The sequence below is a fragment of the Xiphophorus maculatus genome, chromosome 4, assembly GCF_002775205.1.
Source record: "Xiphophorus maculatus strain JP 163 A chromosome 4, X_maculatus-5.0-male, whole genome shotgun sequence".
Taxonomy (NCBI): Eukaryota; Metazoa; Chordata; class Actinopteri; order Cyprinodontiformes; family Poeciliidae; genus Xiphophorus; species Xiphophorus maculatus.
Genome location: NC_036446.1, coordinates 13,421,759 through 13,447,424, shown reverse-complemented (window position 1 = coordinate 13,447,424; position 25,666 = coordinate 13,421,759). Strand labels below are relative to the sequence as shown.

The 25,666-nt window shown below is 36.9% G+C and overlaps 1 protein-coding gene across 1 annotated transcript in view; it reads left to right on the top strand.

The window, feature by feature from the left end:
• The window catches only part of LOC102220535 (globoside alpha-1,3-N-acetylgalactosaminyltransferase 1-like), a 33,579-nt gene extending 8,218 nt beyond the window's left edge, over nt 1-25,361 (top strand). Inside the window, exons 4-11 of the mRNA XM_005804198.3 lie at nt 13,565-13,597; nt 14,457-14,591; nt 14,711-14,819; nt 21,177-21,290; nt 22,934-23,050; nt 23,203-23,336; nt 24,827-24,904; nt 25,005-25,361. Coding sequence (XP_005804255.1) covers nt 13,565-13,597; nt 14,457-14,591; nt 14,711-14,819; nt 21,177-21,290; nt 22,934-23,050; nt 23,203-23,336; nt 24,827-24,904; nt 25,005-25,152 — 868 coding nt within the window. The 3' untranslated portion in view covers nt 25,153-25,361. The remainder of the gene's footprint in view (nt 1-13,564; nt 13,598-14,456; nt 14,592-14,710; nt 14,820-21,176; nt 21,291-22,933; nt 23,051-23,202; nt 23,337-24,826; nt 24,905-25,004) is intronic.
• The last annotated feature ends 305 nt before the right edge of the window (nt 25,362-25,666 follow it).

Sequence of the window (25,666 nt, the reverse complement as noted above, 5' to 3'; positions counted from 1 at the left end):
CATTTTAAATAAGATGTAACATGTAAAAATGTAAAAAAAAAAAAAAAAAAAAGAAAACCTTTGTTAATTGTAAGCTAAAATTAATCTTCTGCCTAAATAATTATTTTCTAAAGAGTCATTGGTATATGTTTTCTCTTTCAAACATTAAATAATCATCTGTCCATGTTTGCATCCAGACCAAATGTAATTTTATTCCCTGTTTTTCCTCTTTTTCTCTCTCTTTTTTTGAGTGGGGAAAAAAGTATTGTACTTTTCTCATCTACTCTACATATGAACTCCTGGACTGGACCTCAGCTTATGTTAGGGATTTTGATTTCACTGTCAGATATTTACAAATGTTGCTGTTATTAAATCTGTTTTTAAAATGATTTCAGTAACATTTTTGATCATATGCGTATAATTAAGAATTATACTGTATAAAAACAAAGCACACATGGACAAAACAAATCATGTGAAGTTCAAAAGGTGAATGGTGACTTTGTTATTATTCAAAGTTACTAAAACAAAACAACTAACATTGATCTTAATGTGATATAAAATATGTCAGGTCTAAATACCTATTAGAGACAATTTAAACAAACACAAGAAAGACAAAGAGAGTTAGATTCTTTTATACTCGCGAGGAGAGCAGACAGAGAGATGTTTCCAGTTACAAATCTCCAAACTACTCTGGAAACATATCTCCCGCTCCCTCTATTTTATTGCTTTTTTAGGGGACCCTCTTACACTGGGCGCTTGCAGCTTCTAAAAGGGAGGGACAAAACAATTTATCACATGGCTGCAGCGCTAATGACCTTTACTATTTAGACATATGTTATCTACAATCTAAATCCTTCTTGCTTCAGTCGGGTACCAGACACAGGCCGACGTTGAGTAAAACAAGTTGTATATCACACAGGAAAGCAGAGTTTATTGCTGGGCAATAAACTCTGTTGTCTCCGCTATCTCCCAGGCTTTGCTGATGGCATCTTCAAGGAAGTCACAGGAAGGAATCATAATTATTCAACACACAGAGACATTACTTAGAATAGAGGAAAAAGAGAAAAAGCATATATTTAAACTTTATCTAAATGTTACTACAAGGCTACATGATACAACGAATATTTGATAATTACTAAAAATACAATTTATCCAACAGTTTCCCCCTATTTATCAAAAATTTGTTCCACATCTCTTATCCCTCCAAGAGCAGCCACTTCAAATGATTTTCAGCTGGGAGTTCATTTTTTGGAAAGCAAACATTTTTACACTCAGGGGTTATACCCAGTCCAAAAGTCAGGATCTGGATACCTGTCAGAAGAGTCATCATCAGAGTATTCTTTGTCAACATCAGATTTTTTCTCTAATAAAGGATACATCTGTGCCATCTGGTCCTCCATGGGTGAAATCGCTGTGGTAATGAGACGGTTAAACAAAGAACGCAGGCACGGAACAAAACAACATCCACACAAAGTCAAAATAGCAGCAAAAACTGCAATTGATACTAAGACAGAGGACACAAGGTTTCTATACTTCCCAAAGGCATCCATCCATGCATCCCACATGGAAGTATCCACTCCAGAGTGTTCCTTCATTTTGCCGTTAAGGGTTCGAAGCCCTGTAATGGCCTTCGTTAAGCTTCCATCAGCTGCTGTATTGTTTGGTAAAAATGTGCAACATTTTTCTCCAAAAATCATGCACACCCCTCCTTTCTCAGCCAGCAACATGTCAAGAGCTATACGGTTCTGGAAAGCCATCAGTGAAGTAGCAGCCAGCTGTTCATGCACTGCCTCGAAACCAGCCTGTGTCCAATTTCCCAGTCTTTGCACATTGTAATGGATGTAATTTATTCTGTCTACGTTTTTGTTAATCGTGCACCACCAACAAATTGTAGATTCAAAACCAGCCCCGACCTGATCAACTAATTTATATTCATCAGGCACTCCACGAGGGACTCCGATGGCATCGATGTATGTCGGATCAATATCTGTATTTTTCCATGTCACTTCACGTTTCTGTAAGTGTTGCCTCTTCTGAAATAAAACACTAGACAAAGAGAGCATTAAATCTTCAACAGATGTAGGATATACAGATACAGGTAATAACAGAGAAATTAATGCACAAAAACCTGTTACTTTTCGAGGTAATCTATCAAAGAGTCTGTCATCACCGCACCACCACCAGACATCTGCACGAGAAATAGGGTTAAAGTCATCGTTTACAGTAATTACAGTAGTACACATAGTTTTAGTAAGATTCCCTATTCTTTTCCCAGTTCCCGTTATATTTACACATGTGAAGTTAGCTGGAGCTATTTTCTTAGAAAATAAAGGTTTCTTTTCATCTGCTGCAGCGAGGGGAAATATTGCATCATAAATCACACAGGTGCCTTTTAGATTTGTTTTAGTCATTACTTCTAACAAACATTGTTTTGTGATTATCGCTGGAGTCACACGAAGTAGAGGCCGTGGTTCCATACAGACTACACAATCTTTTTTAGTCATTTTTGCAGCTTGTTCTACCATTAACAACCAGTTATTATTATTACCTGACACACCTGTGGCAACCCTGAACCAGTCATCAACAGTTTTTACCTCTTTCACTTTTACCCCTATTGTCCATGGAGAAGTATCACTTCCCCCTTCTTCCTTAGATTCTTCACAAAAGATTATTAAAAATTTTGGATCAGCCCCTGATGTGTGAGCCCATAAATAAAATCCCCAACATGTTGTATCTGCTTTTTCTTGAAAACTAGGAGGAATTAAAGGATGTTTAATCGTGTTTATAACTATCTGTACTCCTTCATCTGTGCGTGAAATAGTCAGTAGTTTTTTGTGATATTGTGCATAAGTTGTAGTACCCCAAGTCTTTGTCCATCTATTACCCTCGTCAGCTACTAAAGTTTTCCAACCGGTATTAGAGATATCATTTGTCATATACCAAGTATTGTCCCTGTAATTTATCCCTTTGTTCTTTTTTGCTGATGTTAAACCTGCCCAGGAGACTGAAACAATAGTATTAGAACGAGGTGGAATACACACTTGAATCCCTACTCTCATTCCATGAGTAGTGCTACAAGAGTTCTTTCTTGCATAAAGTTTCTCCACATGAAAACACAACAAAAAACCAAAAACAATAAAAACAAAAACAATACATTTATTTGTCATTTTGCTAAGATTGCAAACTTGTTCAGCTCCTAAAAACACTGCAGGGTTGTGGACAATCTTCACCAGTTTCAAACGACCAAACCTCTATTCAGTTTAGCCCCCTGTTTACCTGGGCTTTTCCGCTGCAGGTCAGTGAGCGTCTCAAGCTTGTCTTCTTTTAGCTACTTTTTAAAATGAAATGACCTTTTTGCAATGTACTAAATGTACCCAAGTTGATCTCTCTGCTATTTTCACAGCTGTAGGCGTTGTCAACAAAACTTGGTACGGCCCTTCCCACTTCGGAGAGTACCAGTGCTTCTTCTTAATGCTTTTTATGAGCACCCAATCTCCTGGTTCCACTAAGAGATTTTCCTGCTGAGACACAGAAGAGTGATCTTCAGTTTGTTTTTCTTTTTGTTTTTCTAACATGGCTCTCATATAATCAGCTAAATTAGCTTCATCGTCTATTTCCCATTGATTTTTAAACTGTGGCAGTCTATACGGTCTTCCAAATAGAGTTTCAAACGGTGTAAGCCCTGATGTGCTTGTAATGTTAATGTATAATTTTACCAAATCTAAACACTGCGTCCAGGGCCTACCAGTTTCTTCAATGCACTTTTTTAGTCTAGTTTTAATTGTCGAATTCATCCTTTCAATCAATCCGGCACTCTGAGGGTGATAAGCACAGTGATTTTTTAAATCCATGTGAAACATGGTTCCTATTTTTTTTATAATTTGGTTTACAAAATGAGTTCCATTATCACTATATATTTTTTCAGGAATCCCATATCTAGGAATGATATCTTTACAAAGTGCTTTTGCTACTGTTAAAGCATCTGGATTTTTCGTGGGAAAGAGTTCAATCCATTTAGAGAAAGCATCAATTATTACTAAACAGTACTTTTTCCCTTCACTTTTATTTAATTCTATGAAATCCATATGTATTGTTTGAAATGGATATTGCGGATTAGGAAATCGTCCTCTGCGCGGTCTTAAATTTCCCTGAGAGTTGTGTTTCGCACAAATTAAACAAGCTCTACAAAAAGTTTTTGAAAAAGAAATAAATCCATAAGTTTTGTAATATTGATGCACCTGCCCTATCATCCCTCCAGTTGAGACATGCGAAACGCCATGGCTCAATATTGCAGCCCACCTATACAAGTTTTTTGGCAAGATAGGCTTATTTGCAGGTCACTTATAGATTTGATCTTCTATTTTTGCTCCATTTTTAATCCAAAGATCTTTTTCTTTGTCAGGACTTAAATGTTGCATGTCTTTTAGGATCTTTTGTCATATGTTTGATTTTTCTTCCATATGTAAGACCTTTATTTGCCCCTCCGCTGCTTTTTTTGCCATCTCATCAGCAAAGGCGTTCCCTAGAGACACTTTATCTTTCCCTGTGGTGTGTGCAGCACATTTACAGATTGCTAGTTGTTTTGGTAGCTGCACAGCTTGTAGCAAATCTTTTAATAAGTCTGCATGAGTTACTGGTTTTCCTGTAGAAGTTATCATACCCCTATTTTTCCAGTATTGTGCAAACGTGTGTACTGTTGCAAACGCATATTGACTATCGGTGTAAACCGTCACTTCCTTATCTTTCATTAGTTTACAAGCGGTAGTTAGCGCTATCAATTCTGCAGCCTGAGCTGAATAATGCGAGGGAAGTTTTTCAGCTTTTAACACTAGTTTTTCAGTCACTACTGCATAACCAGTTTGAGTTATCCCTTGTACATTTTTCTTTGAGGAACCATCAACAAAAAGTATTTCACCGTGACCTAATGGTAGATCTTTTAAATCATTTCTACTCTTTGCATTTTGTTCTGCCATTTCCTGACAATCATGCTTTGTACCATCATCTGGAAGAGGTAACAAAGTTGCAGGATTTAAAATTGTGCATCTTTCAATAGTTAGATTAGGTTGTGATAATAATGTACTCATACAAGAGAGATGCCTCGCAGGCGATAAAAAAATCATATTTGTTTGTAATAATAGTGCTGAAACTGCATGTGGTACTCTTAATGTTAACGGATGAAACAGTACTATAGGAGCACTAACTTCTACTGCCATAGAAGCAGCAATCACTGCTCTCACACAGGGAGGCTGGGCGCACGCCACACTATCAAGTTTGGAAGAAAAATATGCTATTGGTCTCATTTTATCACCATGTTGCTGAACTAGCACCGAGGTCATATACTGACCTTTGCAATCCACCATCTGGAAAAAATGTTTTTTATAGTCTGGTAAGGCGAGCGCAGCACTTGACACTAGGGCCTGCTTTATTTCACTTAGTGCTGTCTCTGCTGCCTCTGTCCATTCCAAAGAGGAAGACATTTTCAGATCTTTTTCATACATTAATTTGCTTAAAGGGGCCACAATTTCTGCATAGTTAGGCACCCAGTTTCGACAATAGTTAGTTAATCCTAGAAAAGACATCATCTGTTTTTTTGTTTGTGGTTTAGGTGCTTGGAGAATCGTTATTTTTCTATCCTCCATTATGGTCCGCCCTCCTGCACTTAAATTATGACCCAAATATTTTACTTGTTCTTTACACAGTTGGAGTTTATTTTTATTGACCTTATGACCTTCCTCAGCTAGATGTTTTAGAAGTGCTAAAGTGTCTTGTTTACAGATTTCCATGTTTGGAGATGCTAATAAAACATCATCTACATACAACAAGACTTGGCTCCCTCCTGGAGGTTGAAATGTTGACATACTGGCACTCATCACTTGAGAATAAATTGTAGGGCTCTCACAGTAGCCCTGGGGCAACCTGGTATATGTGTACCTGTTCCCTTCAAAAGTAAATGCAAACCAAAATTGACTCTCCTTATCAACTGGTATTGAGAAGAAGGCATTACTGATATCTACAACAGTAAATATTTTTGCATCTGATCTAAGAGAGTTTAACAATGTATATGGATCAGGTACACACGGCGCCCTTTGAATGACGGCATTGTTTACTGCTTGTAAATCTTGAACCATGCGCCATCCAACAGAAGGTGGTTGTTTTTTAACAGGAAAAATAGGAGTGTTACATGGAGAATTTTCACACTGCACTATGACTCCTGCCTCAATAAGATCTTTAATTACTGGCTTTATACCCTCCTGTGCATCTGCTTTTAAAGGATATTGCTTAACTTTTGGTCTAAACTCTGTTTTGGGTCTAATTTGTACTGGCAAAGCTTCCTTGACAAGACCCACATCTGTGGGCCCCTTTGACCATAATTTATCAGGAACGTCTTTTAAAAGGACTTCCTCTTCTTCTGTAAGAAACATTTGTCAGTTTTGTTTGGAGTACAAATGTTGTCCCTTTTGCACCCATGTTGTCCAGAACAATGCTTTTCTAGTTAACCCAGTGGAAGCACTAGTTTCTATGTTTGAGGAAGTAGTTACCCAATCGGTAGCTGCTTCTCCTTCCTCAACAAGATTACCTAATTGATTCCACTGCTCATTTCTTTGTTTAAACAGAGAGACATGCGGGGAGGTCTGCGTTCTGTCTAAAGATTTTAAATCATCAGGAAGAGCAACAGCTGCAACGGCTGTGTGTTTTGTATCTGTATACAGATAGGTCACTGTAATTTTAGCTGGAGTGACCTTGTTGAGCCTGTCTTCATAAATCTTGTCAGGCCCAGCCGTATTCCTGAACCAAAGAGTTATGTGTAAATTGTCAGGAGGCATTTGATCCTGTAGGGCAGAGATGGCTTTATCTCCCTCTGTCAGGAGTGCCTGAGCAAAGTTATGTGGGGGTCTACAGGGCACTTCTAGTGTATAACAATAGTGTGGATTTCCATTGCCCTTAACAACAAAGAAATCTCCCTTTTTCATTTCTGACTGCCTTTTAACTGCTATGTGCCCATCAGTGGTTGGAATCAAAGCTAAACCTAGCTGTATAAGGCCATCTCTGCCTAATAAGTTTACTGGGCATTCTGGGAGCAACAAAATGGACAACTGGCAAGCTTGTCCCTGTGGATCTCTAAGCCAGACTGGCTCTGATTCATTGACTTGCGTTAATTTTCCCCCAGCTGACCTCACGACGACAGTTTCCCCACTAATCTTTACCCCAGTAATGTTTTCTCTGCACGTTGTTCTACATGCACCAGTGTCACAAAGGAAAACTACAGGTTTACCATTTATGAAAAGAGTTATTTCTGGTCTTACACTATCCATAGATAATAAATCCTGTAGATTTAATTGGACTTCTTCACTCTTTAAACTTTCTGATTCTAGTCATGCTGACTGATCTATGTATTTTTCTGGGCAATGTCTGGCTATGTGTCCTTCCTTCCCACAACACCAACATCCTAAATCATTTTGTTTGAAATTATTTTGTCTGTAATTATTTTGTCTGTAGTTTGCTCTTCCCATTCTCCCTCTCTGTCCTCTGGGGTTTTGACTTCTACCCCTGAAGCTTCCTCTGCCTCTCCTTTCTTGATAAAATATTTGCTCCTCATCTTGGAAAAAGGCTCCTGAAACCTTTTTCTTTTCTTTTGAGACCTTTTCTGCGTGTATAGCATGGTTAATGTATTCGTCTAAAGTACCAGTGCCCAATCCTATGTAATGTTTAGCTACCCACGCTCTAATCGCATCTTTTGACCCTGCATGTAATGCATTTTTTAGCTGTTGCTTATATGGACCATTTTCATCATTATTTTCCACTAACCCACTGTGTGTTTTAAATACTTTTGTCATTCTCAGGCTATATTCATCAAACGATTCTTCCTCCTTCTGTTTGACTCTACTTATCTCAGTGTAGTTTGCTCTGCGTTGATATCTTTGAACTGTCCTTGCTGCTAAAGCATTAACTCTGTTTGTTAATTCATTACTATTGTGTGCAAGAACTTGAGGAGGGTTCCCTGCTAACAATGGGGTCCAGTCTCCTCGAACATGATGCCAGTCACTGCCTAGAGCAGTCATCCAAGCCTGTTGAACCTCATTTCCATTTAAATGATAAGATTCACGTATGTTATTCATGTCCTCAACAAAGCGGTTCACATCCTCTTTAAGAGGTGTGATCCCTTCTAGCGCCTTTTTTATATCCTCCAGGGTCCACGTTCTATATACTAGAATCGTGGGCGCTGCTCCATCTTCTCCTGCATTCGGATTTGCTACTTGAATCATAGGATAAAGGCCAGTTGTGTGTGGCTGATTATTTGGCTCTTCTGAAGGGCAACAAGGAGGAGGGCGATTAGGCTCAGTGGGAGCTGTAGCTCCCTGCACTAAAGCTTCCCCCCAATTCTTAGACCATTTAAAGTTTACTTTTTGTGATCTAGTGATAGGTCCCTCACTACCTTTCTCTTCATATTGTGGTGGTGAAGGCAAGTCGGGGTATAGTTTTGTATTTTGTACTATTTGTTTCTCCCCTTCTGTTTTGTTATTTTGATATCTGTTAACTTCAGCTACTTCCCCTCCCCCTCCTGCTGCGTGCTGCTCCGCTGCCTGCCTTTTCACACCTCTAGGCCCCGTCTCATCATCCTCCCGTCTATAAAACAGCAGGTTTTTTGATCTCTTTTCCCCCGCTTCTCTGTTTTGTGCTAATTCTAACCAAAATTTTACATCCTCATAGCCTTCTTTACGCATTTTCTTTTGGTTTGAATTTGCTTTTTGTTTTATTTTATCTTGCAGTACTGTTAGTTTTTGTGAGTTTAGACGGCCGTCAAAGTTATAGTTTGTTATCCATTTATCTAAATGTTTTATTTTATGCGGATCCCGATCTTCAACATATTTCCAGTCATTTGATTTTAAACTGGCTGTCGGCTTAGTTTTACTGATACTCTTCCCCATTTTTTTTTTTTTTTTTTATAAAAAATCTGCGTTTTTATAAAATTTGGTCCAGTTTTTCGACTCCTAGGGAATCCTAATAACTGGAGATCTTTCCAGTAGGCCAGCAATTAAAAATACCTGTAGTGGTAACCCCCGCTTCAACTCGTTCGAGTGGGAGGTTCTTACCTCTGCATCCAAGACAGGTTTGCTGGTTACAACCCTACTGCTTTATATGAGATAAAACACCAAGTGGTATTTATATCTCCAAGCACACACACAAGCACACGTTTTGTTGCGGAATTTAAGCGCCTGCTTCACCGGACTCCGCCATCCGTTCCAATTACAATTTTAGTGCCTGATTGAAAGAATTTTATTGTTGATTAAATTTTTATTATTTTAATTTGACATTTCCTAATCCACGAAATTTTACAGCAGGTTTATACTAGGCTCCGTGCGCCTTTTCCACGAAATTTTTACGTAAGGACTTCGGACGCCCTTCACGGATTCAGTGTCCTATTTTTACCTGTTAGAGTCTAGAATTTACAGGGTTTTCTAATTCGCGCAATGACCCTCAGTCATTCGCCACACTTTTAAACAAGAATCCACTCACCCCCGTTGTCTTTCGCTGGAGCACCGTCAACCGTCAGATCCCAGCAGGCAGGTCGAGAGCCAGCCCTTGAACAGGACCTCATAAGCTTCCACTAGGAAACTTGCCGTGCGCACGGTCTTGCACTGGAGTCGACCAGACCCGCCGGAATCCCTCCGGTGTATTGGCGACCGGCAATCGAAGGACCAAAATAATGTCAGGTCTAAATACCTATTAGAGACAATTTAAACAAACACAAGAAAGACAAAGAGAGTTAGATTCTTTTATACTCGCGAGGAGAGCAGACAGAGAGATGTTTCCAGTTACAAATCTCCAAACTACTCTGGAAACATATCTCCCGCTCCCTCTATTTTATTGCTTTTTTAGGGGACCCTCTTACACTGGGCGCTTGCAGCTTCTAAAAGGGAGGGACAAAACAATTTATCACATGGCTGCAGCGCTAATGACCTTTACTATTTAGACATATGTTATCTACAATCTAAATCCTTCTTGCTTCAGTCGGGTACCAGACACAGGCCGACGTTGAGTAAAACAAGTTGTATATCACACAGGAAAGCAGAGTTTATTGCTGGGCAATAAACTCTGTTGTCTCCGCTATCTCCCAGGCTTTGCTGATGGCATCTTCAAGGAAGTCACAGGAAGGAATCATAATTATTCAACACACAGAGACATTACTTAGAATAGAGGAAAAAGAGAAAAAGCATATATTTAAACTTTATCTAAATGTTACTACAAGGCTACATGATACAACGAATATTTGATAATTACTAAAAATACAATTTATCCAACAAAATATAATCTGGAAGACACAACATACCAAAATGTAAAAATAAATTTGATTTAGTGCATATCATCAAGACTGAGAGCTTAATTTGAATTTTTGTAGGTATTCGATTTTATTGTGTGGACATACCATACCATACCAACTTTACTTATGAAGCACTTTATATACCGACAGGATCAAAGTGCTATGCACAATCAAAAAATACAACGCAATTATAAAATAGAAAAGATCGAATATAAAATACATATTAATATAAGACACAATAAAACAAGGTGAAACCTCTCAGATTGTGAGAAAAGCCACAGAAAAAAGATGGGTCTTAAGAAGGGACTTAAAAACAACAAGTGAAGAGGCCTGTCTTATGCCCAAAGGAAGATCATTCCATACCTTGGGAGCTGCCACAGAAAAGCCCGGTTCCCTCTGAGCTGCACTTTGTCTTTGGTACCTTCAGAAGCCGCTGATCAGCTGACCTAGGTGTGTAAGAATGTAACATCTCAGACAGACAGGGAGGGGCACGGCCATTAAGAGCTTTAAAAACAAATAAAAGGATTTTAAAATGAATCCTAAAATGTACTGGCAACCAGTGTAAGGAAGCTGAAATAGGGGAAATATGGTAACATTTTCGTGTACCTGTTAAAAGACGTGCAGCAGCATTTTGTACCCTCTGAAGCTGGGAAATATATAAATCATTGACTCCTATATAAAGTGCATTACAGTAATCCAGCCGTGTGGTCACAAATGCATGGATCACTGTTTCGAAGTGCTGTCTGGAGAGAATAGGTTTTACTTTGGCTAGCTGCCTTAAGTGGAAAAAGCTGGATTTTACAACGGCTCTGTGTGCTTCCAGCTTAAAACCAGCATCCCTCTTAATGCTGGGATTAACTCCTAAATTTGTAATAACCGGTTTGACATACTGGGCCAAAGAGCCAAGATTGGTTAGGGAATCTACAGTGGATCTGCCAAAAAATCACTACCTCTGTCTTATCTTCATTAAGTTTCAAGAAATTTAGGGCCACCCAGGCCTTCAAATCTTCCAGACATAAAAATAGAGACCGAAGAGAGGTGGAGTCTGTGTTCTTTAGTGGTAAATATATCTGTGTCATCTGCATAACAATGAAAAGCAATCCCATATTTAAAAAAAAAAAAATAGAGGAAGGAGGTACAACAAGAAAAGAAGTGGGTTTAGAACTGAGCCCTGTGGGACACCACACGACAGTGGAGCAGAGGGGGACCTCTGGGCATCAAGACAGACACAGAAAGTACGCTTGGCCAAATAAGATTTAAACCAATCCAGAGCTATGTGACTGATGCCCACCCACTGTTCCAAACGGGAAAGTAAAATGCCATGATCAACTGTATCAAAAGCAGCTGATAAATCCAACAGCACCAAAACAACAGTCACCAGAACCAGTTGCTAAACGTATATCATTAAAAACTTTTAAAAGAGCTGACTCTGTGCTGTGAAAAGGTTTAAAACCAGACTGAAAAACCTCTAATATATTATGTTCATTAAGACAAGCCATTAGCTGATTATAGATAACCTTCTCAAGAATTTTTGAAATAAAAGGCAGTTTGGAGATAGGTCTGTAATTCACCAGAACAGTCAGATCCAAAACTGGTAGAAGCTGCAGAACTGCATGGACAGGAACAATGCCTCTGATATGAAAGCCTCTTTCCTCTTAGAAAACATATCCGCCGAGATAAAACCTTTGTTTCTTTGTTCTCAGAACAGCTGCCCAGACGCAGATGGAAAAACAACTAAACTAACCCCCCACTTGATAATGTGGGTCATAATTGTAGTTTCTGGAAGTCAGTTCACAGTTTAAGATGCAGAAATGAAGAATAAAAACACACTGGGTGAATAAGTAATATTCAGCCTGTGGAAATCTGCACCAGCAGCACTTTTGATAACATATTTTGACATGTTTTTTTAGCTTAATTGAGTTTGTTCAACAGTTAGCAGATCTGCAACATAATGTTAGGTGTTATGTCTCCCTGTATCATGGCTTCTTCCTGTGGAGATAATGTTTTTAAGAGAGACCCTATTGTGGTAAGATCACACCAGATATTGAATGCAACTGAGGTTCTTTCTGAGAACTTTGCTATCTCTAATTGCGTTATTAGTTTATTTTTTCAGCTTCAAACATTAGATCTTGTCCCCTTCAGCTAGTCAAATAGAAAGCAGTGTTCTTAAAGGAATAACACAAGGCAAGTGAGCTTCCTGGAGTGAGAGCAATCCTTGGTATGTGGCCAGGAATTTTATCAAGTTTATGATCCAATGATTCCAGCAAAGCCTGGGATCCTGGAGGAGGAGGAAATGCTCCCAGTCTGAAGTGCTCTGGTTGAGTTGTCCTAAATTAACATGTAAGATGTCAAAATAAACTTTACAAAGGAAGGATGTGAGACCTTTGAACCAGCAGAACAATTACAAACATCTTATAAGCCATCTTTCAGTGACTTAACCCTCTGTGAAATAAATGTTGGCTGAATCCGTTTTCCTGTGTTCACTGGTTTTACTGACATCTTATCAAGAGTTTTAGTCAGTGGAGTTCACTTATCATATTTTGTCTCATCTAGTTATATTTGAGCAGTGATTTCTTTTTTAAATTGACAGGTTTAAGTTTAGCAACCTTTTAGTAACCCTGTAGTGTTTTAGCACAGAGTTGTAGCCATGTTTAATTTAAAAATTATAGGAACAAAAGTGTTTCTGCCCGGTCACTTTAAAGTAGTTTGTAGTGACACTAGGTTGTCAAAATTATTACTGGTCATTTATATAAAATGTAAGGGTAATTAAAAGGTGTTTATATTTTAATAAATAGAATTTATTCATTACTTTAAAAGACAGTCTATGGCAAAATTGTTCAAAAATGTATTATGCTTTGTTTTTATAATAAACTTTTGTTTAACTACAATCAAACAATTCAAAAATAAATTTTCTTTACATGCCCACACAATTTTCTAGCAAATTTTGAAGTCTAATTATAAATTAAAAGTGTACTGGCTAAAGAAACATAATAACAAATAAATGCAACATTATATTTCTCCACTGTAATGAACAAAAAAAAACCATAGAAATCTAAAAACACCAGGCGTCTCATTTAGCAGTTTTAGGGAATGTGGCATTTTAAGAAAGCTGACAATTACCTGACCTTAAATTACTTATAATTGAATAAATAGTAAAGATTTACTCTCTAAGTTCATCTTTTATGATTTATAAAATGTCCTGCATGTACAACTTCTGTCCTTCAAAATAAAATGTTGAAGCTGATTTCTCTTTTTCTTCTCCAGACTAAAATATGCTCAGCCAAGCACGCTGACTGGGTAAGCCATCACAACATATTTGATTCTACTGTGCAACTTTGTTCTTGCCTCAGATCATTTTTCTGGCTCAGTACGTAAAATCTTGCAGTTGAAAGAGGGTTTTGTTTGTTTTTATTATGCATTTGTATTGCTCTAATGTTCTTTAAGTAAGTACAGGAACAAAAATATGAGCATTTAGGTTCATTAGATCAGTAAATTGAAACGTTTCTTGAAGTCACCACAATTTTTTAATATTAAATATATTCTGGACAACTTATTATACAGTGGAAATAAAAAATGTATGTACCATGATTAAAATTTGATCTTTTTTGAGGTGGTAAAACATGAAGCTATGAAACATTGTTTCAAAACATTTCTACCTTTAATTGTGACATTTGTACAATTAAACTAATAAAACACAAAAACAATAGAGATTTTTTTACTACTTTTACTACTTTCTTAAATACTGCAGAATACATGTTGCATTAAAGATGAAAAGAGTTGAAAAATGACTTAACTTCGTCTCTTTATACCTACTGTAGCTGTGGATTATGCAGTGTATGTATACATAACTAAAAAGCAATGCAGTTGGTGTTTTTTTCTAATACCTGTTGAGTAGTTTCGGGTTAAAAAACAGTATAAGGATGACAACCCACATGTTTTAGAAGAATAATGGACAGAACAACTATGTGATGCTACTTTCTGAAGCTTATTAGCATTAAACTCTTCATCAGTCATTAGAAACCACAAAAGGAAGATAAGTTGAAAGGCTTTTTAAGCTTTTTAAGCCTTTTAGATCACCGTGACTCAGAATTTGCTCCAATGTGGAACTGTCCTGTGATCATTTTTGTTTATAAATGCATTTCCCTTTGTTCCCAAGACGGACAGATGTAAATGCCGTAACAAACTGGAACGCTCCTCTCGTCTGGGAAGGGACCTTTGATCCTGTGCTTATTGATGGCATCTATAAGAAAATGGACCCAAGAATAGCTGTGGTGGTTTTTGCTGTTGGCAAGTATGTAAACAGAATATGTTGTGGGAAAAGACGCTTTACTAGGTTGCTGTTTCTTTTCTGTATTGCTTGTTTTTTTCCTCACTAATTGAAGGCCTTTGTTGTTTGCTTTCACCACCCAGATACACTCGTTTTCTACAGAAATTTATTGAGACAGGAGAAAAGTATTTCCTTGTTGGCTTCAGTGTCACTTACTACGTTCACACAGACAGAGAAAATGAAGTCCCCAAGGTGAGTTGCTTGTATTTTTGTTCTTAGCCCTGCAACACTGTGATTGTGAAAAGCACTTTAATACCTCTTTAAATACAGATTTGATCAGCCAAATTTCTTTTTTCAAAAAACTTTTACTGACTACAGAAAATATAATCAATTTATTTTACTCCACTTTTAAAAGTTGAATTCTTCTTTGAACCAATGCTGGTTGAATTTTTTAAAAGAACCAAAACAGCTTTTTTATAATTATTTATGCTCTCTTTGTCTAATTTTAGAGATTCTTTGATTATCTGAAACATAAAATTGCAACAAAGTAGACATTTTAAAATTGAGACGTGGTGAATATGTTTTCATGTCGTGACTCTTTGTGCAGACTTGGCTCTCCTCAGATTACTGTTTGTAAAAACGATATTGCTAAAAAACAAAAGAGAGGCCATGGGGATGGATACAGGTTCAGAAAAGGAAGAGACAGCAGCTATGAAAAAAAAAGTTGTCTAAAATATTATATATGCTAGATTGTGTTGGTTCATGTTTTGGATTAGAAAGTTCAAGAGTCATAAAAACCTTTGCCACGTCCTGTGTAGTTTGCTAATGAAACTGCTGATGATATTTGTCTCTGAATTACCAAGAACGAAAACGCAGTCACTACTCACTAAATGCTGAAATAATACCTTAGGCTCATTTTCACAAGCAAAATCTGTTCCAAGAAAATGGATAGTTTGGCAACAGGAAGAGCTGCAAGCCAAATCCTGCGTGACAATACCTGAAAATCACCTGAATGCTAAAAAAAATTCCAGGAAAGAAATTTCCGTTTCTGAAATCTGAAATTTTTGTTCTAATAGGAAGATGCCCCCCTTGAACTCTGACAAAGGAATTAATTGTTTTGCTTTCAATATTGTTTTTCTAAAAAGAAATATTATTCTAGTTTGGTTATATTTTTGCCTAACACTTATAAAATGCATAAATCTGGCATTTCTCAATCTTTTCTTCATGCAAGTTAGAGTGTTCCAATCTGTATGTTACCAATTTGCATGTTCAATTTTTACAACTGTTTCTTTAAAAACAAAAAACCCCATAAAAACCACCTAGCTAGACTCTGTCTTAAGGATTTGAGGACTATTGTTATCATCTAATAACAAGAAAATTGCTTGAAGAAATAAAACTTGCCATTTAATATGTTGGCATGGAAAATTCTAGACCATGAAAAAATTAGAAAAATCCTACTAATTATGAGTCATTTACTGTACATCCAGGAACTGTGACTTGCTATATATAACATCTCAGATTTATTAAATAAAAGAGGGGTTTTTCTCAGCAAAAAATGTGTTGCAACAAAATTAAGATTCTGTACTTAAAGTTTGAATGCAGAAAATGAATGTGTTGAGATTAAAAATACAAGATAATTTCCATGTAGGTATTTGACGCAACAGATTCACAAAAATAAACAGGATAGATTATGACACAACTGTAACTTCTTGTTATAATTGCTCCTTCCTGAGAAATTAAACAAAAACATATCTGGTGGCATGGTTTACAGTAATATACCTTACCAAGCTCCGCCCGCAACTGACCCACATGACTCCAAGTCTCACAAGCAAAGCCTCCCGGCATGTTGTTTCTATGTAAACACGACTCCATTAGTGCATCATTTCTACCGGAGTTTCACAATATATCAGCTACAACAATGAACAGAGGAACTAACAAGTTCATGTCATCCTTTTTGGATGAGATCAAGGTGTTTGCGATGCCTTAAACATTGTGCGTCACAGCAAAATCCTTTCGCTCAGATCCACACACCCTCTACATCAGGGGTACCCAAACTTTTTGAGACCAAGATCTACTTTTTCTCTCACCAGCCGGCTGAGATCTACCTCATGACACGAAGACATAAAAATTGTAAATTAAACTCTATTGACTTATTTTATATGCGAATATACATCAGTTATAGCAGAAATATTAAAGTGATAGAAAACCTAATGCAGTTTCTTCCTCAGTGAGACTCTGTCACTGGGAGCAGGTTACTGGTTTCTCAGTCACAAGCTGGTTGCAAACCTGAGGCCAGCAGGTGTCAGTCAGTTATGGTAGATCTGAACTTTGACCTCAATATGAGAAGCTACAGCCTAATAGGAGGAACCAAAGAGCTCTGTAAAGGTAAAGGCAAATCTTCTGAAGTTGGGATATAATTAATTTAATTTCACATAATTATCGCGATAGAAGCCATTTGTTTGTTAAAATTTTATGAAATATATTTGTTCTATTTGATGTTTGTTGTGAATGACGTAAACTCACAAATGAACAAGGTAATTAGTCCAACGTTTAGAAACTACAGCGGCTGTAATGCGCCACAGCAAAGGGAAACAAAGGTAAAATAACCCGAACAGGTGATCAACTCAAAACCAGTCCTACCTTTTTACTCTCTCTCTCTCTTTGTAGTTTAAGCACACCTGTTACCGTGGCAACCGCCTGCCCCACAAGACGAGCAAAGATTACCTTAAAAACATAACATTCAGTCCGTTACGATATCAAGTTTCCAGGCTTGATATTTATTTCTCTATTATTAATCAGCGCTTCCCTGAACACAGCGATGGTTGATTGACTAGCTGTACTTGGTGCTAACGTGGCTAACACGAGTAACAGTTTAGTCCAAAGCCTTTTCTGCTAAAATAAAATCTTTAGTGTATGTCAGATACAGACACATTGCATATTGATCTGTTTAGCTAATGTAAGACTGTGTAGCAGACAGGCTTCAAGATGTAGAAGTTGTATCAGTTCTGCCATTATGCTGTACTAAGCTAACGGGAAGGTGTGTTTGTGAGACGGCCACGCACGTGACCACGTAGAGTGGGCATCAGGCAATGAAAAGCGGCCCCTGTGGTAAGGTCCATGGAAACCTTCTTAATTTTATTCATAAAGCAAGTTAGAAGTGCATATCTCAGTGCAAGCTATTTTAGTTTGGTAGCCATATTAAGTAGAAAAAGCACCTTATAGTAAGATAAAGCAGTACAATAAAAAAAAGGCCTGAAGTGCTTCCATGATGTTTTTATGGAACTGTAGGGCAGTGGCTTAAATATGTCAGCGGATGTCACCAAAATGTTACATTTGTTCTTTGAGTTGTGGAGGTTGGTAAAGTGTGTCCACTGAAGAACACCGTACTTGGCGTCTGTTATGGTGCGCTGGCAGAACAACCGTCACGCAGCTCCTCAATGTAGCCAAATGTTACTTTTAATGTCCAAGTAGTTGGTTTTGTATCGTTTTGTCTTTTACTTCTTTTTAAATATATGCTGTATCTGTAAACAAAAACAAAAAAATAACTGCGTTAATGAGACTTATGTTGACACGCAGTATTTGCTGTGAATTTCGAAGCGGCTGCGCTGTCAGTTGGTCCAAATAAACGGTCTGAACCACGATCTCAACTGCCGTGTGGGTCCGATTCCTGCCTCAAGTTTCCTTCTGACAACCACCATTAAAGAAAATACAACCCAGAGTCTAAGGTGTCATCTCACCCAGATAGGGTTACAGAACCATACAATCAAAGGTAAAGGAAAAATTCAGCAGACTGGTTTTTCTTGTTAAAGAATTCAAACAAAGCTGGAAATAACCTTGGTCTTTCAAGGAAAACAGATGAAACGGAGAACAAACGTTTAAAGCGGTGATCAGATTTCATCTGGTATTTGTGCCAGGAACTCAAAGATCAAAGAAAGAGGGAGTGACACAAATAGGCAGAGAAGATAGATTTAAGGTCTTTGTCAGATGCTGTGTGGGGGGAAAAAAGCTGGAAAATTAAGTTAAATATTCAAGGCAAATACACTGAACCAGTAAAATAAATCCAGTGTTAATAAAATGTATTTAAATGTAGAGGATTGTGTTTAAACTGAAATAAATCACTGGACTCCTTTATGGACAGGACAAATCACCTAAAAAACAGTTTTTACCCGATGGCAATCATGGCACTAAATTCAAAGGCATAAGAACTTCTGCTCTTGACACCACTTTGTTATAAATGTAAACTCTGTTGCGACACCTCCAGGCGCTGCAACCATCTTCTGATGTCTATTTATTTCTCATTTTGTACTATTCGTTTCTTTATCTTTGTATATTACGTATATACACATAACCTGCATCTTAACTCGAGTCGAGCAAATCTCAATCTCGTTGTAATCTGTTGATGACAATGACAATAAATCTAATCTTATCTATCTTATGGTGGTAGATGATGCCGTTTTTCTCAGAGCAGCTTAACCTGAGGGTTCCCATTTTATTTTTGCACTGAATTGACATAATTAAGAAAAGAGACTCATACCTATTACTCAGGTCTAAAATTCGGAACTTTATAGATAATATTGTTTTTTTTAATACAATTTACAAAACTGGATAAAAATCTTTATCTTTAATTTGAAAAGCATTTTTTCTGAACTGCTTTTCAGTTCAGAGAAGCAATGTGAGATGCACAGGGTGTGTGCAGCTCACACCCTGTGAAACTCTAAAGAACAGCTTTGCGCCGAAAGCCAGATCTCAAAAAGACTCACCGTAACCCTGCATGCAGGGTGACGTAGTTGTGAGTACTTATTGAAGTAACTCTGCTAACATTTTAGTAGCACAAGGCTAAGAGTTGAGGGCTTGACTGATATCAAAACCTATCTAGCCTTTGGCAAGAGTTGATTTGTGCTGCGGCTGTCTCCTAGTCAGGCCTAGTTTTATTTTTAAAATCAGTAGTAGCAATAGTTTTTAAATTTTTTTTATTAAAACTAGTGCACTAGCTCCTTAGCAGACTGTTTTCTCAGGCAGTACTGCGCTGCAGGTGCATTTCAGTTAAACAAAATGTCGGATGTTACAGTTGTAGCTCATGTTGTGGACACATCCGTTCACCTCTATGTTCTGACTCCAGCTGCAGCTCACGCCCTGTGAAACTCTAAACTGTGAAATTTAGACTTGTGGCTTATTCACCACTTCAAGTTGGTGAACGTACTTCTTGAACAGCTAGATTCTTTAGTAATGAGGTTTTATGTTTTACTCTTCTTTAGATTTTCTGCAGGATAAGAACTGGGTTTATGAAATGCTGACATTTTCTGAGAGACTGTTTTATTTGGCAGGGGGAATCAGCAGTCATAATGGATTCATGAAATTAATTATTGTAATGATGCACGCTTCATAAGTGTAGAAAGCAAATCAATCAACAAGAGAAGTAGGCATTGTGTAGACAGATCCAGAAGCTTACAAAATAAACCATTAACAGACAGTTAACTCAGATTAATAAATAATGATACCAACAAGAAACGACACAGGTGAGTGCATAAAAATAGTCAGAGAACTGAAAGTAAGTTTCTGGTTGACCAGAACCTGCAACTTCCTGACTTTTGAACAGGAAGTAAAGTGAAGTCACAAGAGGAACCCCCTCACTCAAGACTTACTAATGATGAAACACACTGAGCACAAGCTAAAAATACAAAAAAACAAAAGGTCGACTAACAAACCGGACTATTTATTGATACAATGCTTACATTAACACTGAGTTTGTTGATTTAAATTATACATTTGTGGTTGAAGGAGGTACAAAATGAAGAACGTGGGAGGCAGGCCCAGATCCTTTTTGTCAAACTGAGCTGCAGGACTTGAGAGTTCAATTAAAAAAAAAATCATATTAAAAACCGTCTATAGTTAAAGTGGAACAAAAGTATCATCGTTTGTTTTTTGTTTTGTATGTTTTATGCTTGTTTTGTTTCCTTTTTTTAAGTGCTGTTGCAGCATTTCAGCCTTTCAATATGGAGAAACCCATGTGCCACGACAACACTGCTCTAAAAAAACAAGTATATCAAAACTTATGTTTGATATTAGATATTTAATCAGCTTTGTAGGTGTTTATCATTCGACCAATGCTGCTTTTGTATTTATATTTATATTTATTTATTTCAAACCGATTTTAAAAAACAGAAAAACGTGCATACATACCCAAGAACAAAATGATTTGTTTACTACACTTTTCTGTTTGAAGTGAACACTTACTTAATCCTACCCCTCATCTCAATTTAATTAAATATATTACCTACTGACTCAATAATTATCGAAAATTGGTAATTAAAGCCATAATATTGATAATATTCTAAAGAGCCAACAATAAATTATATTACACAGAAAAGATGATTACAAACTAACTCTCATGAGACAAGAAAATGTACAGATAATACTAATATTAGCAATAACGTTTGCAAATAATAACATGGCTTACAGCTAAGCTTCTTTGTATTAATTTTTAAACTGGTTGATGTTTGGGCATTGTTTTAGTTCCATACTCAGTTTGTTCCATTGGTTGACCCCAGTTTGAATGTTTTGGTGTTGTTGTTTGCAATTAATTGGGGTTTTTTTTGTTTGATTTTTCAGGTTCCTCTGGGTAAAAACAGGAAGGTTACAGTTGTGTCCGTCCCAAGTGCAAACCGCTGGCAGGATGTTGTGCTGGGAAGGATGAAATGGGCGACCATCACCATTGAAAAGCAGGTAAAAAGTGAAACACAAAGAATTGTCCAAGAAAGAAAGCTAGTTGTTTTTTTAATGAAGCCATGGAAGCTAAATGGATGGACAGATTTATTGTAAAAAGTGGAGTAAATATTAGGCAAAGTCTGGCGAATACATGGTGTTCCAATATCCAAGGACACCTCATAAATTTTAGTTTTCCTTCTGTCAAGTACTTAATGATAACTATTCCGTTTTTTTCAATACACAGTCAAATTCCTATCCTGCAATCAGTCCTTCCTGCATATACATTCACATTCAATAACTCAAAATATGCATTCTGATGAGGCTCATTTATCAGATTTTAAGCAGGTAAAGAAACTTTTCATTAAGCCCACATTTCAGTTGTTTTTGTTGTTGTTGTTGTTGTTCATATAAGTGAAAAAGCATCATAATTAGCAGAAATAAAAGCTTTCAAACAGTTTCTGTGTAAATAATTAGGAGTGAGAAAGGATAAACCAGCCGTGAGTTACTTAATTTTGGAAGATCTTATTCACCAGTTTTATCAATGTTCTTAAATGTCTGAGAATCAGCCACTGTTTACTTTTGCTCTGCGGTGAGCGAGAGCTGACACGTCTGCAGTCAACAATAGGCCGACTTAATAACTTTCTCTCTGTAATTATCAACTTGTCAGACAAAAGTAAAAGAATATCAGTCAAAACAGAATCGTCAGGTCAGGCTTTTTAAAGATCCCAGTAAATAATCTGTGATGCGTTTCAGTTGGCGACGGAGTTGCTGAAATAAAGGACTGTTTGAATAATATTATAATCTTTTGAATATGACTCCGTAGATCAAAATAGTTAGAACTATATATATAATTATATATATCTCCCTGACTACGCCACAATGCTAAATAGATGTGAGCAAAACATTTGCTTACATGTTTTGCATGTAAGCAAATACTGTATCTTGCATGTTTGATATCACTATTTATTTTGTGATGTCAAAAGGAGGAAATTTTTGCTTTTTGCACCCGAAGGGGAAAACATCTTAAGAGTCACTAACAGCAAAAGCTTCACTCATGTTGGCTTTGCTTAAAGCACTTTCATTTAAGCAGCATTTAAAATTCATCCAGCCTCTGATGTACTTCACACAATGTGAAAAACAAAAAACTGTCCAAGAAACTAAACACAGAAAAATGATTAGATGAAAGGGAGTGAAAATCTTTATACATATAATTTGAATGTAAGGTTTTTAATTCTTTGCTCAGTAGCATAATTTACTTTCCTCTCTGCGGTGCGTTTGTTTTACGTTTCACTGCCTCATCTGCTGCTCATGCTGGGCCGAGTCCCAACCAAACACCTGTTCTAACCACATAACACTGTCCTGGTGGTTTGGTTCCTTTCTGAGAGGACAGAATGAAAGTACTAAACCTAAAGAAGGTGTGAAATTTCCCCACCGAAACAAACTAAATCCTCCAAGCTAAATAATTCAGGTTCCTCCCAAACCTCCGGCAGCCATTTCAAATTGACTGTGGCGATGTTTGAACTTAATGTTTCAGACAATTTGAGTTTTCAAATTGCTACTTCACATTCTAGAAATAAATGCCAGCTTTCCAAACATCATCCGTTACTAAGTGCTCTAGCATTATAATGTTTTATTAACACCTCCATTACATCTACTTTCAGATCCGTAAAGAGGCAGATTATCTGTTCATGATGGACATAGACAGCGTCTTCCATAACCGGTTTGGAGCCGAGTCCCTCAGTCGTCTTTCAGCTGTACTTCACCGGGGCTACTACAAGGTAGCCTCACATAATATTAGCTCCAAGGGATGTAAATTAAGATGAGAGATATTCAGTCTCTTTGTGCCATATATACTGCTTTTACCAGTCATTTTCAGTTCATCACATATATTATTCAAAGCCTCTCATGTTGACCTGTTTTGTCCACACAGACGACGCCAAGGGACGCATTTCCTTATGAGCGTCGACCTCAGTCAAAAGCCTATATTCCTGCTGGGGAAGGAGACTACTACTACACTGCAGCGGTGTGGGCTGGATACCTGGAGGAGATGTACAAGCTAGTCAAGTAATCAAACTACAAAATCTTTACGACAAAAAACCTTCGCCTTTAAAATCATGTCTATCCAGGCAGAGGTGTTGACAGGTTTTTAGCTGCTGAGACTTGAGACTTGACTTAGATCAAGAAAACTTTATCTGGAGTAATCAGGACTTGAACCAGGATATGCAGGGTATGTAAACACACTGCAGCTCTGACAGCCAATGCAAAGCATGTTTATGCTTTATTGTGAAAGGCTGATTGAAATATTAACCAATTCATGGAGTACTTATGGCTCATAACAACAAACTCATGTAAACTGTACCTTCATAAAAATGCCTACACATCTAAACGCTGGATAAACTAGATAATTTCAGAAATAAAATAAAAATAACGTACCTAAATCTAACACTGTAAAACATTTGAGGGTGCTTTAACTTCTGCTTTGACAATTGAAGTCAAGAAGAAAGTTGTTTTGGTTTTGACTCAGAAATTAAAGTTCATTAAGTTGATTTAACATCAAGAGACAAGTTGTCTAAACATTGTTTTTAAGTTTATTCATCTTGAATTGTGAGATTTAACTTAATGCTGAAATTTAAACCAAATTGTTATTTTACAATATGCAAGAAAAGAAACTGCCCTCACCTAGTTAGAGCACACATTTCTCTATTATTTTCACTCACCTTATCAAGTTAATATATAAATAATTTAAATTCTTGTTCCAAATTGCCTGAGCAAAATTGCTGATAATGAATTTTATTAAACATCAGAATGAATTCTGCTAAAAACATTTGGTGTGAACAGGACATTATCCTCAAGCTTTAAAATCAACATTTGCCTTAATAAAACACAAGAGTCAGATCAACGTAACGCATTTCCATCTCAGGTTGCCAAAAAATGCCGCAAAGCATTCTGGGAAATAGTTCCTACTCCTTTCTTCTTCTTTTTTCAGTTTTTTAAGTGTTAACCTAAAATCTCTAGTTTATTCAGCTCTTAATAAAAAGTTAACACAACCTACTACTGTAAGTTTATCTTTCACAAATTCACACATTTAGGTTCAAAATCAGAAACTTGCTAAATTTATTTGACCTAAACAGTAGAAGGTAGTTGACACAACTAAATGTGGCTTAAATGTTTTACAGTGTATAGATACTTCTGAAAAATGACACAAAAACATTTCTTGTAATCTTCATTCATAAATTTGGTATTCTCTCACATTTATTCTGGAAATATGTTTATAGTATAGGCTTGACAAAAAGTAAGCTCAAAACTGGTTCATTGTGTGAAAACAATTATTATTTATGCCAGCGACACAAAATGAACAGTTTTATTAATAACTAGAGCGAGTCTTATTATTCAGATTAAAAGTACCTTTTGAACATAGCAACCTTTGACATTTTACATTTCTGTATTAACAATGTTTTTTATTGTTTTGATGTAAGCTTAAATGTCTTGTTTTTTTTGTTTGCTGGAAGTGTTAAACTTTTTGATTTGTATTTTGATTTCTGCTCTTTTACCAGGTACTGTTACGAAATGTCAGAGGAGGATGCCAAAAACAAGATCGAAGCTGTTTGGCAGGAGGAGAGTCATCTCAACAGGTGCAATATGACACAAACTAAAGCTAAACTTATCTAAAACCAAAATATCTAAACAGAAAAATACTTACACTGCATATTTGTCTGTCCTTCTTCATTGCAGGTACCTGTTGACCAACAAACCGGCCAAGGTGCTGTCTCCAGAATACCTGTGGTCTGACTATGATAAAGTATCGCCTGACATTAAAGTCGTAAGGATTTCCCAGTTGGTTAAGAACTACGCAGAAGTTCGTCCAAATGGTGGAAACTGATGCTCAAACCTCAGGAGCTGGACTCAGGTTCTGCTCATTTTGCGTCTTTGTAGTTTTGGGTTTAGGTGACAAAATATACCCGTCTGTCAGGGGATGCTCATTACTGCACACGAGTCAATTCTTACCAACCCGCTTTGATTACCGACAACTTAAATTATTTTTTTAAAATCTACTCATAGCCTATTGTAAAAAAAAAAAAAAAAAAAGTAGTTACATGACTTTTGTAACTATCTACCAGCAGAATTTTATGTTTTTGCATCATCACCAGGCTGCAAGAAGAGCTTCAAATTGCAAAACTGTTTCGGAAGATCACTTGATTGTTGAGCAGCACAAGCGGAGTACCTGAAAAAGTCATTTTGACATTTTGTAACAACCATGAGAGGCTTGAAACACAAAAGTTAAGTGTTGAACCCTAAAATCTTTGAGTCTGCTCTGAGCCATAGGATACAGTGGGTGGTCTGTGATGTCCTAAACAAATCCTCGACTCAAACTAAGGTCTTTATTGATGCTGGCT